Genomic DNA, 17,178 nt, shown 5'->3' with positions numbered 1-17,178 from the left:
GACATTAGGATGTCGTCCATTTGGATGAATCCATTGTAACGGCATCCATTTGGAAGGCTCGTCAGTGGCCTACTTTACGTCGCATAGCGCCGCAATAATATTGGAGCGGCGTTAATAATAGCGTAAGCGCCAACCGCCATAAGGTACCTTAACCCGTGGGACGTCACATATATGAAAACTGAAAACCTGTTTTCCAAGTCTTCATAATACTTCTATAATTAACTATAAATGAACTTTTTGCGAAGTCTTAATAAATTCAGCGCCAGAAATATAAAATATACTCAGTCCAAATTATAAATACGCAAAATGTTATGTAACATAAATTATGTTACATAATATATACGAATATACACAAATATAACTGACATATAGGTAACATATAGGTACATACCTACTTACTGCTTTTGATTTTAATCAAACTATGAATTATGAAAGTATTATTTCATTTAAGTCTCTATAAATTATCCTGTAAAACTATTTTCAGTTAAATTTCATTACAAGTATAAATTATCTACTACATATCATATCCTGCAAAAACTGTTTTAAAGTACCGTCAGTTCGGACATTTTCTAAATCAATTATACAAAAAAAAATAGATAACTATTTCTACACATCAAAGCATATTTTGTTCTATATTTGTGCACCATTTAATTTTATTGACTAACATATAACTCCTCGTCATAATTTTCCGCCATTTTTTGCGACTCTCCGCCTCAGTGGAAAGGCAGCCTTTATTACGACAACTTAGTTGAAATCTTAGGCTGCTCCGGCGATGACAGGCTATTATAATAACTACACGTATCGAGACAGAGGGCCGACGTGTTGCCTCTCTGTCGCACTTGTAAATTCGTACGTAAGTGTGACAGGGAGGCAACACGTCGAAAGTGGTTCGCGGTAGGCCCTTAGACTTAGACCCACTTGCACCATTCCACTAACCCGGGGTTAACCGAATTTAAGCTTATTAAATAATTTTACGGTTTAGACTCACTTGGTTTTTAGTACGCGATACACGGCCGTCGTGAACGCTGCTCGCACTGTTAGTGCTTGAGAAAGGAGACCTAGGCTCTCCGAAACATGTCGCCCGGGGTTAACCGGTTAAACCTGGAGCTGCCATGGTAACCAGTACAATTTGACACTACGGTTTAACCGCTTAACCCCAATTTAGCGTTAGTGGGATGGTGCAAGTGGGCCTTAGAGAAAAGCAACCCCGGAGCGTATACATTGAGTGTAATATGAAACGGAGTTATGTTCTCTGCCCGAAATTTACACGAAGCTATATTGGTTGTCGACGGCGCGGTCGTGCGGCGCTCCGCTGGCGACCAGCAGGGCTTCAAGCTCCGCTCGGCGCATCCTTACGTCGCTCCCGTGCGTTACGCCCAGCTGAAAACAGATTGACTGATAAGTTTTATTTCTTGGTTTTAATGATTATTTAGCAATTTGCCCTAATCACTTATCGACTTAATGGCTCCTCTACACGATGGGCCAACGCCGGCCATTCCAAGGGACGCAGCCATGCGGTAGAATGAGATAGCAATATCACTTGCTCCCTCTAACGCATATGCGTCCCTTGGAGTGGCCGGCGCTGGCCCATCATGTAGGGGAGCTATTATAGGTTGGCCCAACATCGAAAAGTCCAAATCACGTCGGTCACGTTTGCTCAAGAACGCTTCCGACAAGTCGGCCGGGATCCGTTGTCTTATTCTAACTATCGCTCATCTTAAGCCCCCTCCAGACTATGCGCGTGAATCGCGGGCGAAGCCTGCGTCTGCGAAAATCGACTCCACACTCGCGTTCGCGGCTTCGCCCGCGATTCACGCGCATAGTCTGGAGGGGGCTTTACTCTGTTGGGCCGATATATCATAAACGTTTGCAGAGGGCTTTACACAATCAAAAAAAATCGAATTAGTATTTAATTATTCACATACAAGCGAGCACGAGCAAAATAATATATTATATATACAGTCAGCTGCAAATAGCTTGACGTTATGCCATGTTTTAGTCGGCATAATTTGTAATACCTTATATATTAGAGATGCAACGGATAGTTGTTTGGCCGGATACCGGATATTCCGCCTGACCATCGGCCGAATATCCGGTATCCGGCCGCCGAATATTCGGCCAGCGGAACTACACCTATTATATTTCGGCGTATTCTGCAGGTTTGACCTGTATACCCCAGTGAACGAAAAAATATTTGATAGAATTTTTACTGATGTTAGTAGTTTGGGTATTTTTGCAGCTAACTGTTCAAACTAAAGAATCAATAATGCAAACACTCAAACATATTTTGTTGTCTGAATCCCTAGTGTAAGTTTCATTCGATAGCGTGACGAGCGTTCGCGTTATGTCTATTTTTGGATGGGATTTTGAACAGCGCGCCAAGCGGGACGTTTTGGAAACTCAAAATACCATACAAAATGACAACGTCAAAACGTCACGTCACGCTATCGAATGAAATTTACACCATGGGTACGCTTCACATACTTTACTTTATTCAGTCGTACAGTCGCCATCAGATATATCGGAGCGGCCGAGGTGTTCACAATATCTGAACACGCACTCTAACGCCCTGACAATAGAGGCGTGTTCAGATATTTGTGAGCGCCTTGGCCGCTCCGATATATCTGATGGCGACTGTACAAACGGGCATTCTAAATAGGATGCTAAAAAATGTTCCTAGTTAGTTTCACTGAGACTTACTACAGATTTAGTGCATAATTGTTTTCCATCGTCTCTTCACGGAAACGTATGAACGTGTCTTGCTATTTCAGTCAGTCTCGGTACAAAAAGTACTGACTTTGACTGAAGTAGCATGACAAATACGAACGTTTCCGAGATAATACGATGGAAAACAATTATGCACTAAATCTGTAAACACGGTTACACTTTTAGGATTTTGAAAAAAATAAGGTGTGTGAAGCGCTTTAGCAGAACTATTATCACTAAAAAGCAAATATGAAAAATAAAAACACTTACCAAAAACAAAGTACGTTCAAAACGTCACCAAACACATACACAACGAAAAAAAACTGCAAATAAAAACAAAAAAGCCATTCCACATAAAAAGTTTAATAATAAAATTTACAACCAAGAGAATTACGATTAAAGCTTGGAAGAACATGAGTTCAATTTGTACACCTTAAAAGATAATAAACAAAAATAGAGTTAGTCTAAAATAATTAGTAATCTACATGTCTAACCCCCTCGAGACTATGCGCGTGAATCGCGGGCGAAGCCGCAAACGCGAGTGTGGAGTCGATTTCGCTGTCTGCGAAAATCGACGCCACACTCGCGTTCGCGGCTTCGCGCCGGGATCGCGCACGAGTGTGGAGGAGGCTTAAGACAAAATCCATTCTGTGATTATATATGTGAAATGAAAAAGCTATATTCTTTTAAAGAATGATTTAAGCTTCGTCACTTAAATACAAAGAAAACATCTGGCAAGAAAAACAATACATAGTCGACAACACAAAATGCAATAAAAATAACAAAATACACAAAGCATTGCACTAATTCGACATTTTACCTTCCTTCTATCTCTACTTATAATAATACATATATAAATAAAATGCGCTTATGTGACGTCATTGAAATGACTACATCAGTATTTACTCAATTTTACGTTATTTACGTAATATAGTCAAAAAAAAAATAGTCATCAATGACATTCTAAGATTTCTAAGGCTATCTTTCCACTAAGGCGGAAATGAGATGAAATGTTCGGGAAACAACAAGTAGCACTGGTTTTCTTCTCCGCTCCGCTGGAAGGCAGTGGAACGACAGCTTAAATATAGAGCTTGAATCGTATTGTAATTTTATTACTCTGTCAATTGATGTCGTTCGATTTGACTCTATAATTAAGGTAGCGAAAAGTACGTACAAAAAATGATATGTATTATTCGTAGTTGGAGACCCTAAGGCACTTGATGAACTGTTCTACTTTTCTGCATGATTAAAGCTCCCTTAACACAGAGGCGAAGATGAGACGAGACGTGAAAGAATCAACCAATAGCATATTGGTCGTTCGCTCCGCTGGATTACAACCTATGCTATTGGTTGGTTCACGCACGTCTCTTATCTCCGCGTCATTGGAAAGGCAGCCTTACTACACAAGCGTAACTAAAAACTCACTGGGTTAAAAATATATATATAGGGGCTGTCCATAAATTACGTCATCGATTTCCGAACCCCATTTCCTCCTACTTCATGCTACAGTCATCCGATGTCCAGACCCCCCCCCCCCCTAATTTGAAATGACGTAATTTATGAATAGCCCCTAAGCAATATAAGCTTTGATGATTGTTTCACAAATATTAATCCACATTTTAACTGTAGTACATATTTTGTGATTTCAACTTACGTAATTATATTCTAATTATTTCTTAAACGTATTACTGATTACATCTTAAACGCGAAAGTATAAATACGAATTTACAAACGTCTCAATAAATAAAATGCATAAAAATTGACGTGTACTTTAAACTTAAACATTAATTATTTAAAGTTTGATATACATAAGTTTAAATTTTTTTTTTTTATTGAACTTTATCTAGAATCTGTATACTTAACTATGTTTTTAAACATAAAAAGATCATCTCAGATCTTGTTTAAAAGATTTATCATAAGATGTACACTCGTACGATCGTCGATTTGTACAACATATAAAATTCAAGGCACATAAAGATTGAACAATAATTACATACATAAGTACATTGTACAATTTTGCCTTTATGAGTACGGTATTCTATAAAATACTGTAGTACCGTAAAATGGGGTAATCTGAGATGAATGTGATGTAATAAAATAAGTAATAAAATATTTAAGTGGAAGAATAAAAATATATTGGCTAGGTTATTTATACATTATACTTCGTTTTTTTAGCATTAGAAATAAGGTAAACAATCTTGATGTGTCTTTTTAGTGAAAAACACGTTTATAAAATAAGTCACGGCAAATATGTAACAATTATGGATCTAATACGATCATTTATATTCTTCTGCTTTCATAAGTAATAGTTACTGATTTTTAAAAAGCGTATTTCAATTAAAAGACATGTCAAGATCGCTTACCTTCTTGCAAGTTCTTTCTAATGCTAAAAAAAACGAACTATAACGGGTTGGCTTAAAGTAATGAGAATTTTCGTTTTCGGAAATATAAAAAAAAAGACAATAGCTGTGGGTTTTCGAAATTTTACAGTGACAAACAAGAGCATATTTTAAATTACAAGAAAACATTATATATACTATAACATCTCCCACATCCGATTTCTCATAACTGTGTTCAAACCCTCTGCGTCATGCTTTGGACAACGTTTTATTTACATTCCATAACTGTTTTATTGCCGTTAATTTTAATTATTTCGGCATATTAGCTTGTTATCTATATCATGCCATCATTCACAATTGCTAACTGATTAACATTTTCATGAAATCTGCAACTGATTGATATTTAGAGAAAATTGTTTATGTATCATATTTTGGTAAAATGTATGCAATGACGTTTTTAACTGGTTTTAGGCTCTCGCGGAAAAACGACTAAACGTTTCCAACCCTAGAATATCCCCAAGACTTAAATCAATCGAAGAATTTTGGCAAATATTATATACTCTGATATGTATATTGCGATAGTAGGCAAAAATATTATAGAATAAAATAAATTTTACCGTGTAATTACAAAACGATCAGTCAGAGAGTACTTGGTAGTTTGTCCAAAGTGAAAAGCAAACGGTCAGAAGCATGTTACGTAAACTAACACAAGGGAGACCAATTACTTCATTCTTGAATTTGGTTCTAATGTTGGATATTGCATAGTTCTTCAATATAACATCCAGAAATCCATGGCCATTGTCTTTTTGTCTTTATGTCCGAAAACAAAAATTCTCATTACTTTAAGCCAACCCGTTAGTACCTAGGTACCCAGTACGTCTAGACGCAATGTCGCACCCATAGTCTAATAAAACATGGTCTTCTCTTCCCATAGTGACACAAGCCTACGTCACAATAACATGGCCGCTATATATAGCGCTATCGCATATTATCATATAGCGCTGTCGCATGATGACGTAGGCTTGTGTCAGTCAGGTGACCTAGAAAAGACGGGAAGAGAGTACCAGGCGGAGTATATTATTATACCATGGTCGCATCTATAGTCTGTATCTTTAGGTATTTAAATAAAAGTAAACAAACAATTTGTACATTTTCGGGTAGTTATAACATTTTTTTGGTTAACCGACCAATTACAAATCCGCCTGGATCAGTCACAGAACGATCTGACTTTAACCCATGGCATAATAATATACTCCGCCTGGTACTCTCTTCCCGTCTTTTCGTGGTCACGTGACTGACACAAGCCTATAAGTGATAGCGCTATATATAGCGGCCATGTTATTGTGACGTAGGCTTGTGTCACTCTGGGAAGAGAAGACCATGTTTTATTAGACTATGCTTTAACTTACATATTTGATCATGTAATGTTTTCATCTACCCTCAACTGGCATAAGGAGCGATTTGAGGGTAGATTTTGTTTACTTTTATTTAAATACCTAAAGATACAGAGTATAGTTGAGGCGATTATCGCCACAGACATGTCTATTTTTCCCCCATTTGACGGTAACTAAGTTGCTGTCCCGCTCCCACAGCGATCGAGGGCATCATGGACGAGACAGCAATATTAATTACGCGTGTGCGTTAGAGATAAGAACAGGCGGGTCAATGCACGAAGTTCTTCGTGCTTACTTTAACATTATGCTTTTTAAGGGTCATTAAAATGGCGAATTAGGAATCCACTAAATTTAACTATTAGAAAGTATATTAAAATGCATAATGACTATTGAATCAAACCTATTCAAATTAGTTATTCAGTCTGTAGTAACTAATAGCTTCTCGAAGAAACTCTCATGACTCGGATATTGCTATTATTTATATACTTAAAACACACACACACACATTTTATTTGTGTTTTTTTTTATTTGAGCAAGGTGTATCCCTTAAATGTGACTTTCGGTAATTCCCTTATTCTTAAACACAAAATTTCTCTGTTTAATTTTATGTGTTCCTAAAAAAAACTAAATTGACAGATATGGCCAAATCCGCCAAACCATTTTTCACCGCACTGTATGACTGTATACTATTGTTCGTCTTTTTTAGCATTAGAAATTAGGTAAACAATCTTGATGTGTCTTTTAATTGAATAACAAATTTTAAAAATAAGTTTCGGCAAATATGTAACAATTATGAATGTAATACGATCATTTATATTCTTCTGCTTTCAAAAGTAATAGTTACTGATTTTTATAAAGCGTTTTTCAATTAAAAGACATGTCAAGATCGCTTACCTTCTTGCAAGTTCTTTCTAATGCAAAAAAAAACGATCTATAGCAATGATATTATTTGTGACGTTCCACGACAAAAGGTACCATATGGCGGCTGGCGCTTACGTCGCATAGCACCGCAATAATATTGGAGCGGCGTTAATAATAGCGTAAGCCCCAACCGCCATAAGGACGTCACATTTATACTTAGAATCACGAGCTCTTCCGATTCTATTAGAAAAAAATAATGTCCGTAACCCTAATTCTATTATGCAACTATAATTCCATATATGTACATTGTATGGCGGTACAAAAATTTAAAGTTACCAAAAATTTACAGGTTGGATTTTTTAAATGGAGCAATGAAGGCAGCTACCTGATCCCGTGTTGCTATGCGAAAATGGTCTTAGGAGACCTTGACTAACTTAAAATAACGACGACTGGCATTTATAGGTTTTGGGTATCGTCTTGGGTCGTCCCATTCGGTTTTCGTCAAGTTCTTAAATTAGTCCTATTCAGCTTTCGTCACTCATTCTACATTGAAAGCCACCGACGATTGTGACGAATGTAGCATGGGTGACGAAAGCAAAATAGGACTAATTTAAGAACTTGACGAAAAACGAATGGGACGACCCAAGACGATACCAGGTTTTGGAACAATCGTACAATCATCAACTTAAACTGAATAATCCTACTCAAATTAAAAGAGTAGTTTTATCCTATACTTCGTTTTTTTTTTAGCATTAGAAATTAGGTAAACAATCTTGACGTGTCTTTTAATTGAAAAACTCATTTTAAAAATAAGTTACGGCAAATATATAACAATAATGAATCTAATACGATCATTTATATTCGTCTGCTTTCATAAGTAATAGTTATTGATTTTTAAAAAGCGTTTTTCAATTTAAAGACATGTCAAGATCGCTTACCTTCTTGTAAGTTCTTTCTAATGCTAAAAAAACGAACTTTAACAACAGAACATGCTATGACTTTAAACCTTACATGGCGACCGCGCCAAAATCTCGGCCCTTTACAAATGTAGTTCATAATTATTTTCCATCGTATTTTCTCGTCAACGTTCGTGTCATGCTACTTCAGTCAACCTCAGTACTTTTTGTACCGAGACTGACTGAAACAGACACGTTCGTTTCCGTGAAAATACGATGGGAAATAATTATGCATTACATCTGTAGTAACCATAGACTAGGAATCCTCTAGACGGAGTTTAGAGCAATTATTTCATGAAACCGATGCTGCCAAAAATACTGGGGTGCGGGGGTCGAGGTGAGCGAGTCCCGTGCCGTGATTGGTCCGTTCAAAGACACGGGCGTCAAACAAAGACATTTTGACTCGAAAATGGAGTAAAACTACCGTATATTTGTGGCAGAGGGGGTAGCGCTACTATGCTCAGTTCTGGAGGATGTCTTGTCTGTGGTAGGAACCAACACCAGGCGTGGCTCACTCCGCGATTTCGTCGCTTTGCTACAGGTAGCTACAAGTACATCCATTCCACACCAATTTTGGTGGCTAGCCATAAGCCGCGCGTGGAGCTGTCACCTAGCGGCCATATCTGTCCTGATCGTAACAGACGCGTTTTCTTACGCTGGTTTTAGTGTCACGCAGACCGTCCGTGCGGATCAATATGTATTAAGTTCAGGAAGCGTTGTAGAGTAAAGCGGACAGCTGTCTCATACGGTATCGTCTCGGGTCGTCCCATTCGTTTTTCGTCAAGTTCTTAAATTAGCCCTGTTCTGCTTTCGTCACTCATTCTACACTCGTCACAATCGTCGGTGGCTTTTAATGTAGAATGAGCTTGACGAACAACGAATGGGACTACCCAAGACGATACCTCTCATACAATTTGGCGGTGCGGAGCGATCCGCACGGACGGTCCGCGTGACACTAAAACCAGCCTTAGAGAGTGAGTCTACTGTACCCGGTACATACAGTATATACTATTATTTAGTCTGTGCCAATACGACGGCCCTATATACTAGTAATGCTCACTTGTCGGTTGTCGCCGACGGCGCTGACGACGTACTCCGTGAGGGTCACGTCGGCCGCCCCGCCGGACTCCAGCGGGATGGGGTGCGCCCTGAAGTGTTCCAGCATGTCGTGGACGTTGGGGAACCAGAGGTGCTGGACCCGGCACTGGCCGGTCTCGCTGAGCGTCATGCGCAGGTGTTTGGCGCGGCCCTGGCACAAAGTATATTTATTTGAAATGTATTGCACAAAATGTGTACAACAATGTACAAATGGAGGATTTAATGCCAAATATCCTTGTCTACCAGTGAACCATAGGGCCAAAGGGAGATACATACATTTGGTGATTGAATGAACATAAAAAAGGAAACTATAGGTACTTATAAACATTAACGTATAATATGGACGGCCCAATGCCAAAGAAATGTGTTCGGGCAAAGCTTTTGTGGGTGCCATTTTTTTTGTTGATTGTAAATCCAGCCAATTATACTACATCAATGCTTATAAACTAGTGCACAGTGTTTCGTCTAGAACAAGCTAGGTGGACAAAATTATTTTTTTGTGTTTTTGGGTAGTATTATGGTTAGTATTGCTTAATTAAATATAATTTACTAAAAATTTTAAAATACCATGAAAAAAAGTAAAAAAATTAAAATAAAATATATATTTAAATTAATTATATATTTTTTTGCAAATAAATTATTAACACAATAATAAACAAAATTTTACAGTTCATTAGATACATTATTTTCATAGTATTTACTTTAAAATATACAAAAAAAATAAAAATGTAATATAGAAAATTAATTAAAACTTAACTTATTATTAATAATTAATCTGTTAATTATTAATAACTTATAATCTGTTCTTACTCATGTATTATATCAGAATAATAATTGTTTTCCTTGTTTTGCGTAAGTTTTTTAAAGTTCTTCTGAAGGATATAATACGCTTGTACCTTTTGCATTGGGCAAATAATGATATAATGAATATTTATGATAATCACCCTTCATTGACCACATTTTAGTCTGCTTGTAAGTTTGTATTTGTCGATTTTGACTCAATATAATATGCTAATGCCTCATTAACACTTAGCTGCCTAGAATTCATTGAAGTACCTACTGCTGTCGTAAGAACAAGACTACGTTGGCTTAAGTGGACTTTCTCTAATATTTTTTAACATTTTTGCCGTGTTCTATTTTCTGTCGATCACGAATCAATCGGGATTTCGGCAGCAGTTAAAATATAGGTACATAATTGTACCAGATCTTTAACTCAGCGTTTTTTCCGTTTCAAAAGGGGAACTTTTGAAGTTTAATTTGGGTCTTCCTGCAGGATTAACATTTTCAGACGACGTTGATGCACTTGGTCTAGTTATGTACACTCGTAATTCTATATTTTGGCCATCCATACCACTTTTAAACTTTTCCACAAATTGCTTCTTTAAATCTTGACGCACTATTCCACTTGGTATTCAGTTTTGATGAATAACTGGTTAAAATATTTTTTAACCGTCTCTCAGACTCTTCTTTGAAATCTCGTAACTCATATTTTACCAATATAAACTGATAAAGGTGGAAATTTTCGTCGTTTTTCCCCTTATTTGTCCATTCTTCAAAAACCCCTTCCTTAAAATAGAGAAAACGTGTTCTGCAAAAAAAATGAAAAAAAAATGTTATGCAAATTTCTGCAAAATGAAATATACACCATCATAAAATAGAATTATGCAAGTAAATAATATCAAAAATCTAGACCGGTGTCAAGCGGTGTCAAGTATTTGCTAGTCTATCAAAGTTATAAAATGAAGAAAAAATCATCACGTTTTTAAGTGCATATTTATTGCTCTATACGAGCATTATTACAACTGATATGAACATGTTTTTATGAAAAATATAAAGTGCTTACCTTCAGTTATAAGATCTATTACCAAACCTTTTCATAAAATAACGTTTTACTTGTAAGAGATGTCGTTGAACGCATCACAAAATTGCAACTGATTAAATTGTGCAATTGCACTTACCTCATTAGCTGACTTCTGCACCCTATGGCTCATAAAATTAGAAAGTTAGACATAATCTATTAATGGGTTTGGGGGTTTCAACATGTTGTTTATCATATCTAATGACTCATTAGAGATAATTTGATAACGACTTTTGTCCACCTAGCTTGTTCTAGACGAAACACTGTGTAGTGGCTTTGTGAGCTGTAACCTTGTAACCTTGCGTTATACAAATATACATACTTAGGGTTAGTGAAAAATATCACATATTGATATATTGAGTCGTTATCACAGTGAACGCACAATGGCCTTAAACGCAATAGACGTTATTGGCGCTCAAGTCCTTAATGCCAAAAGAACCTTTACCTAAAAAAAATCATAACATACCTGGAAATTAAACGTAAGCACATATTCCCCCTGCCTGGTCTCGGACTGGCGCACCAGGTAGCAGCCGTGCGCGTTGGAGCCCCCGGCCAGCACGCAGGCCGCCGCCGCCGCGCGCGCCAGCGTGCCGTGGAACCACGGCCACTCCGCCAGGGACACGCGCGCCGTGCACGCCTCTTCTGCTATTGAACCTGCCAAACAAGATATTAACATGATAAGCATATTGATAAGTATAAGATTTAGAAAAAAAAATTTTTTTCAAACATTTGGGGCATTATCTATGAAAAGGGACCTTATTGTCGATGGCGCTTACGCCGCACTGGGTCGCGCGGCAATGTACTCATATCGGAGCTTCGTTAATAATGGCGTAAGCGCCATCGACAATAAGGTCCCTTTTCATAGATAACGTCACATTTGTTTATAGAATCAAACTATCACTTTTCTTATTAGAACCCAATGTCTATACGGGAAGTGCATCAAAGTAATGCAAAGTTTTCGTTAATTATTAAGAACAATAATAATGATACAACATAATATTATTGCCCTTGAGCCATCCTAGATGTCGCTTTACAAAAAGGGGCCCATCTTGTAAGAGCGAGTCACCGTCTGCCGAAAATAAAATTGCATACCGTTTTGTTAGGCTGGCGTCCGGTTTATTATCCTAAAGCTTAGTACTTAGTCCGTCCTTTTCACCCAATAACCTGGTTCATTCCATCAACTCTCAATAGCCCTTACACCCTGGCGGGTGCTGCCTCTGTATGCGTCCCATGACACGGGCAAGGGCAGTATCCGCTCGGTGTACCCCTCATTTCATTAAATTGTCAAAAGGGCCTCGTGTTGGCTTCGGCCCTGCTCACGCCTCCCAAAGGCCCTTAAGAGCATTGTTCCGAGATGGGAAAGACATACAAATGAAATATTTCATAATGTTACCTAATTCAGCCTCTTCAGGAGTATCAGTAGTTAAGTCAGCATTACTAGTGCTGGCAGGTAGATCTCTTCTCGGCGGCAGATCAGGTGGCGCTGGCTCAGGTAGGCCGGGTAGTGACAGGTAGTTAGTTACACAAATATTTCATAGTTTTACCTAATTCAGCCTCTTCAGGAGTATCAGTAGTTAAGTCAGCATTACTAGTGCTGGCAGGTAGATCTCTTCTCGGTGGCAGGTCAGGTGGCGCCGGCTCAGGTAGGCCGGGTAGTGTCAGGTAGTTAGTTACACAAATATTTCATAGTTTTACCTAATTCAGCCTCTTCAGGAGTATCAGTAGTTAAGTCAGCATTACTAGTGCTGGCAGGTAGATCTCTTCTCGGTGGCAGGTCAGGTGGCGCCGGCTCAGGTAGGCCGGGTAGTGTCAGGTAGTTAGTTACACAAATATTTCATAGTTTTACCTAATTCAGCCTCTTCAGGAGTATCAGTAGTTAAGTCAGCATTACTAGTGCTGGCAGGTAGATCTCTTCTCGGTGGCAGGTCAGGTGGCGCCGGCTCAGGTAGGCCGGGTAGTGTCAGGTAGTTAGTTACACAAATATTTCATAGTTTTACCTAATTCAGCCTCTTCAGGAGTATCAGTAGTTAAGTCAGCATTACTAGTGCTGGCAGGTAGATCTCTTCTCGGTGGCAGGTCAGGTGGCGCCGGCTCAGGTAGGCCGGGTAGCGCGTCAGGTGGTGGTTGCGTTGTCGGTGCCGATCGCATGCAGTACTTAATTGTGGCTAGCCAGGACTTCATGTCGTCGACGTCTGCAGCTTCTATTACATACTCCATGTTGTTGTCGGCCTGTGAAGAAATTATACTTAGGTTATTTCTGGCTGAGCAGAACTTGTAAAACTTCATAGAGGTACAATAATATGCTACCTTCTAAACTTCGTTTTTTTTAGCATTAGAAATTAGGTAAACAATCTTGATGTGTCTTTTAATTGGAAAACACATTTTAAAAATACGTTATGGCAAATATACTGTAACAATTTTGAATATAATACGATCATTTATATTCTTCTGCTTTCATAAGTAATAGTTGTTGATTTTTAAAAAGCGTTTTTCAATTAAGAGACTTGCCATCTGCTTACCTTCTTTCAAGTTCTTTCTAATGCTAAAAAAACGAACTATATGTAAAACTTTAATGCATTCTGTAAGGGTGCTTCCAGATCCGATGAATATACCACTTAGATTAATATACAGGACATCACTCTATATGCACATAGCGCTGTCATGACGCTCATATACTGGAACGTCGTCCATATTCACATCAGAGCATGTGTTATGACGTGGCACACAGTTGCTGTATGTAGTCACAGAATTGATTACACATGGTTATGGTTAACTGTTTTACTTAAATGATACATTTTTTTTTAATCTCTTATACAGTGTGGAAAGATAAGTCGGGCCCTGGAGGGAAACTACTTACCTAAATTCCTTAAGTTGGCTCATTTTACTTAAAGGTGACATTTCTTTATTTTTAAAAAGAAACAAAACTGCATTCAAAGATTTTTCCTTTTTTCTTAAATTTCACTTGTCTAAAAATATTCTTGAGTACTAAATATTCGATTTTATGGATATTTTGTACGACAGACGAGTGTAAGACCTAATGTTTCTTGGAGAAATGTTATCATTAACATTAACTGTATCGACTAGTAGAAAAAATAGCGAGTGTATATTTTTTGGACGTTTGACTCGGTTCGATATCCGGTCGAGACAAGTAAATTATTAAAAATCTTTGAATGCAGTTTCGTTACTTTTAAAAATAAAGAAATGTCACCTTTAAGTAAAATGAGCCTGAACTTAAGGATTTAAGGTAGTTTTCCTTCAGGGCCCGACATATCTTTCCACACTGTATACTTTAACCCGGTAACTATTGAAAAAATAAACATGATTCAAGTCACCTCCTGTAAGCCCTTAAAATTTTGCATTAGAAAATCTATGCTGTATAATATCTAACTGTGCCCTATAAAGGGTTAAAAAATATTTAATAGAATGGATATTATATTACTTTCAACAATAATTAAATTTTGCCTACTCATTTGGTTTGCAATTTTGCATACTATAAGTATGTAACACTTGTTATAGCAATTATGTAATAAAGAGGAATTAGTCATCTGTTTGCAAAATATTTAAGCTGTTATCACTTTTGCCAATATTAGTATTTTGTGACAAGGTTGTATGAATTACAGTTATTTAAACTGTAATACTTCTATTCAGTATGAAATTTAATATTTCATTGAAGAGATTGTTAATTCAGATGTCTGCAATTATGAAAAACCGGGCAAGTGCGAGTCGGACTCGCGCACGAAGGGTTCCGTACCATAAAGCAAGAAAAAACGGAAAAAAATGCAAAAAGAAAACAGTCACCCATCCAAGTACTGACCCCGCCCGACGTTGCTTAACTTTGGTCAAAAATCACGTTTGCTGTATGGGAGCCCCACTTAAATCTTTATTTTATTCTGTTTTTAGTATTTGTTGTTATAGCGGCAACAGAAATACATCATCTGTGAAAATTTCAACTGTCTAGCTATCACGGTTCATGAGATACAGCCTGGTGACAGACAGACGGACGGACGGACGGACAGCGAAGTCTTAGTAATAGGGTCCCATTTTACCCTTCGGGTACGGAACCCTAAAAAATATTACACTATACCTAGATGGAGTACCTTATTCCAAATCTGGCATAAAGTGAAGATTAATTTTTATTTTCACCCAGAACATTTTCACTAGGCTTTCAATATAAATTACTGTTTCATGAACAATTGGTTGCATAAATGTGCTAGAAGGAGCTATTTCCATATAGCTTCAATTTGAAATCAACCTTATCGACAACCAACAGTGTGGTATCTTTTGGTTGAAAATGTCACAAATTAGCTTTGAATCATTACAAGTACTTAGTAAAAGATTGCATCATGCAAGAATTTTTAAAGAACAAATAATAAAGTCAGGCCCACTTGCACCATTCCACTAACCCGCGGTTAACCGGTTAAACCAGGAGCACAGAATAAATAATAGTACTACCGTACAGAAAGGAAACTTCCTACAAAACCGAAGTTTGACAGCGGTTCAGGGTCGAATCATGCTATCCCTTCCTAATATATGGCACTATCCCTTTCGGCTATTTAGGGTTGTCAAAATTCAAGTGATTATCTTATCTGTGGTCGTGCACGCCAAAGGAAGTCAAGTGGTGCCAACCCTAATAATTGCTCGGAGCAATGCTGAGCCGAGCGGAGCCGAGTTTGACCGATCTCAGGAGTTTCGCACCCCTGCCAGGAGTTTCCATGGTTAGCCATACAATTTGACACTAGGTTAACAGTTTAACCGCTTAACCCCGGGTTAGTGGAATGATGCGAGTGGGCCTCAGACATGTCAAATTCTTTACCTTCAATACAAAAGTATTTTCATGGTCCGGCATTTCTAAAGCTGTAGTTTCTCTCGCTTCCGATATGAGAAAACAGAACACCCCACTCCTGGGCTTCTGAGCTTTCGGTGGAGAGTAGAATTCCAACATATAACCCCCTACAGTTTTCACTAGAGCCAGTCTGCACTTTTCCCATTTTTGAGGACCTGAAGGCTGCTCCAGGCTTTCAGGTGTTAAATAATTAACCAAACCTTCTTTCCTACATTCTACAACTATTTTGGCTAGCTTAGTCTTACTCTGTTTGTTCAAATTAGACGATAATTCAACCTCGTCCGAATGCTGTTTGTGGAACAGACCCTTCCCTCTTCTCAGTCCTTTAAATGATAATCTTCTGAAGAATGGCTTGTGCTGTGTCTTGGGCGAGTCGGTGTCCTCCGAATAATCGCTTTCGTCGTGACCTGTGTGCGTCCCGTTCGGGACCTTGTGTTGCGCTTTTAGTTTACCAATTTCTATCTCGAACTGGTCGGAAAAACTGTCAACAAATTTCTTTAGAAGATCTTTGTGGGATACGCTGGGTCGGGAGGTGGGGTCTGTGGCACTACTCTGGACGTATTTCCAATACGCTGCCTTGGCGAATTCCGGAGCGGCAGCTTTGGCCTGACGCTCACAGAACTCGACCCATCCGTCGGGTTCCCCGTCGGACGGGCCCGCCATGGCTAGCAGTCTCTTTAACAGCTCCACTTGGATTTTGTTTTCCCTTTTATTAATCTGTATACAATAACACAACTGAAGCAATTCACTGAATCACGGTTTCTTATCTATTTAAATGACAATTTCGCAATCAAAATACTCATTCCGAATGCTTCCTCACAAGTTTTCTCGCGAAAACAAGTTTTGTTGCCAGACGAAAAATTAAATAAATAAAGGATGAAAGACAAAAACTAAAATATAAAAATAAATTTTATTGCTAATGAAATTTGTACATATTTTTTAGTGAAACATTTTACAACATTATTATATAAATATTTTTGAAAAGAGTAGTAGAGTGCAACACGTGCAACACATGTTGAAATATAATGCCATCTAGTGACAAGGTCCGAGTAGCGTAATGTAATGTCATGAAACGCCCCTAGGTGGCCAATGAAAGTCTTGCCACTTTTTACTAGCGCGTCTT

The 17,178-nt window shown here is 38.0% G+C and overlaps 1 protein-coding gene across 1 annotated transcript; it reads right to left on the bottom strand.

The window, feature by feature from the left end:
- Window positions 1-1,000: 1,000 nt before the first annotated feature.
- LOC134674776 (SH2B adapter protein 1) lies at window positions 1,001-16,798 on the bottom strand. Its single transcript, XM_063532907.1, has 5 exons — window positions 16,026-16,798; window positions 13,210-13,441; window positions 11,679-11,866; window positions 9,317-9,505; window positions 1,001-1,380 (listed from the first exon to the last, which is right to left on the bottom strand). Exons 1-5 carry the CDS (start codon window positions 16,716-16,718, stop codon window positions 1,264-1,266), a joined length of 1,419 nt encoding a protein of 472 aa, XP_063388977.1. The 5' UTR covers window positions 16,719-16,798; the 3' UTR covers window positions 1,001-1,263.
- Between the last annotated feature and the right edge of the window lie 380 nt (window positions 16,799-17,178).

This window comes from Cydia fagiglandana, chromosome 20 (genome assembly GCF_963556715.1).
Source record: "Cydia fagiglandana chromosome 20, ilCydFagi1.1, whole genome shotgun sequence".
Classification (NCBI taxonomy): Eukaryota; Metazoa; Arthropoda; class Insecta; order Lepidoptera; family Tortricidae; genus Cydia; species Cydia fagiglandana.
Note: the sequence above shows the minus strand (reverse complement) of the source record. Positions and strands in the feature narration are given on the sequence as shown.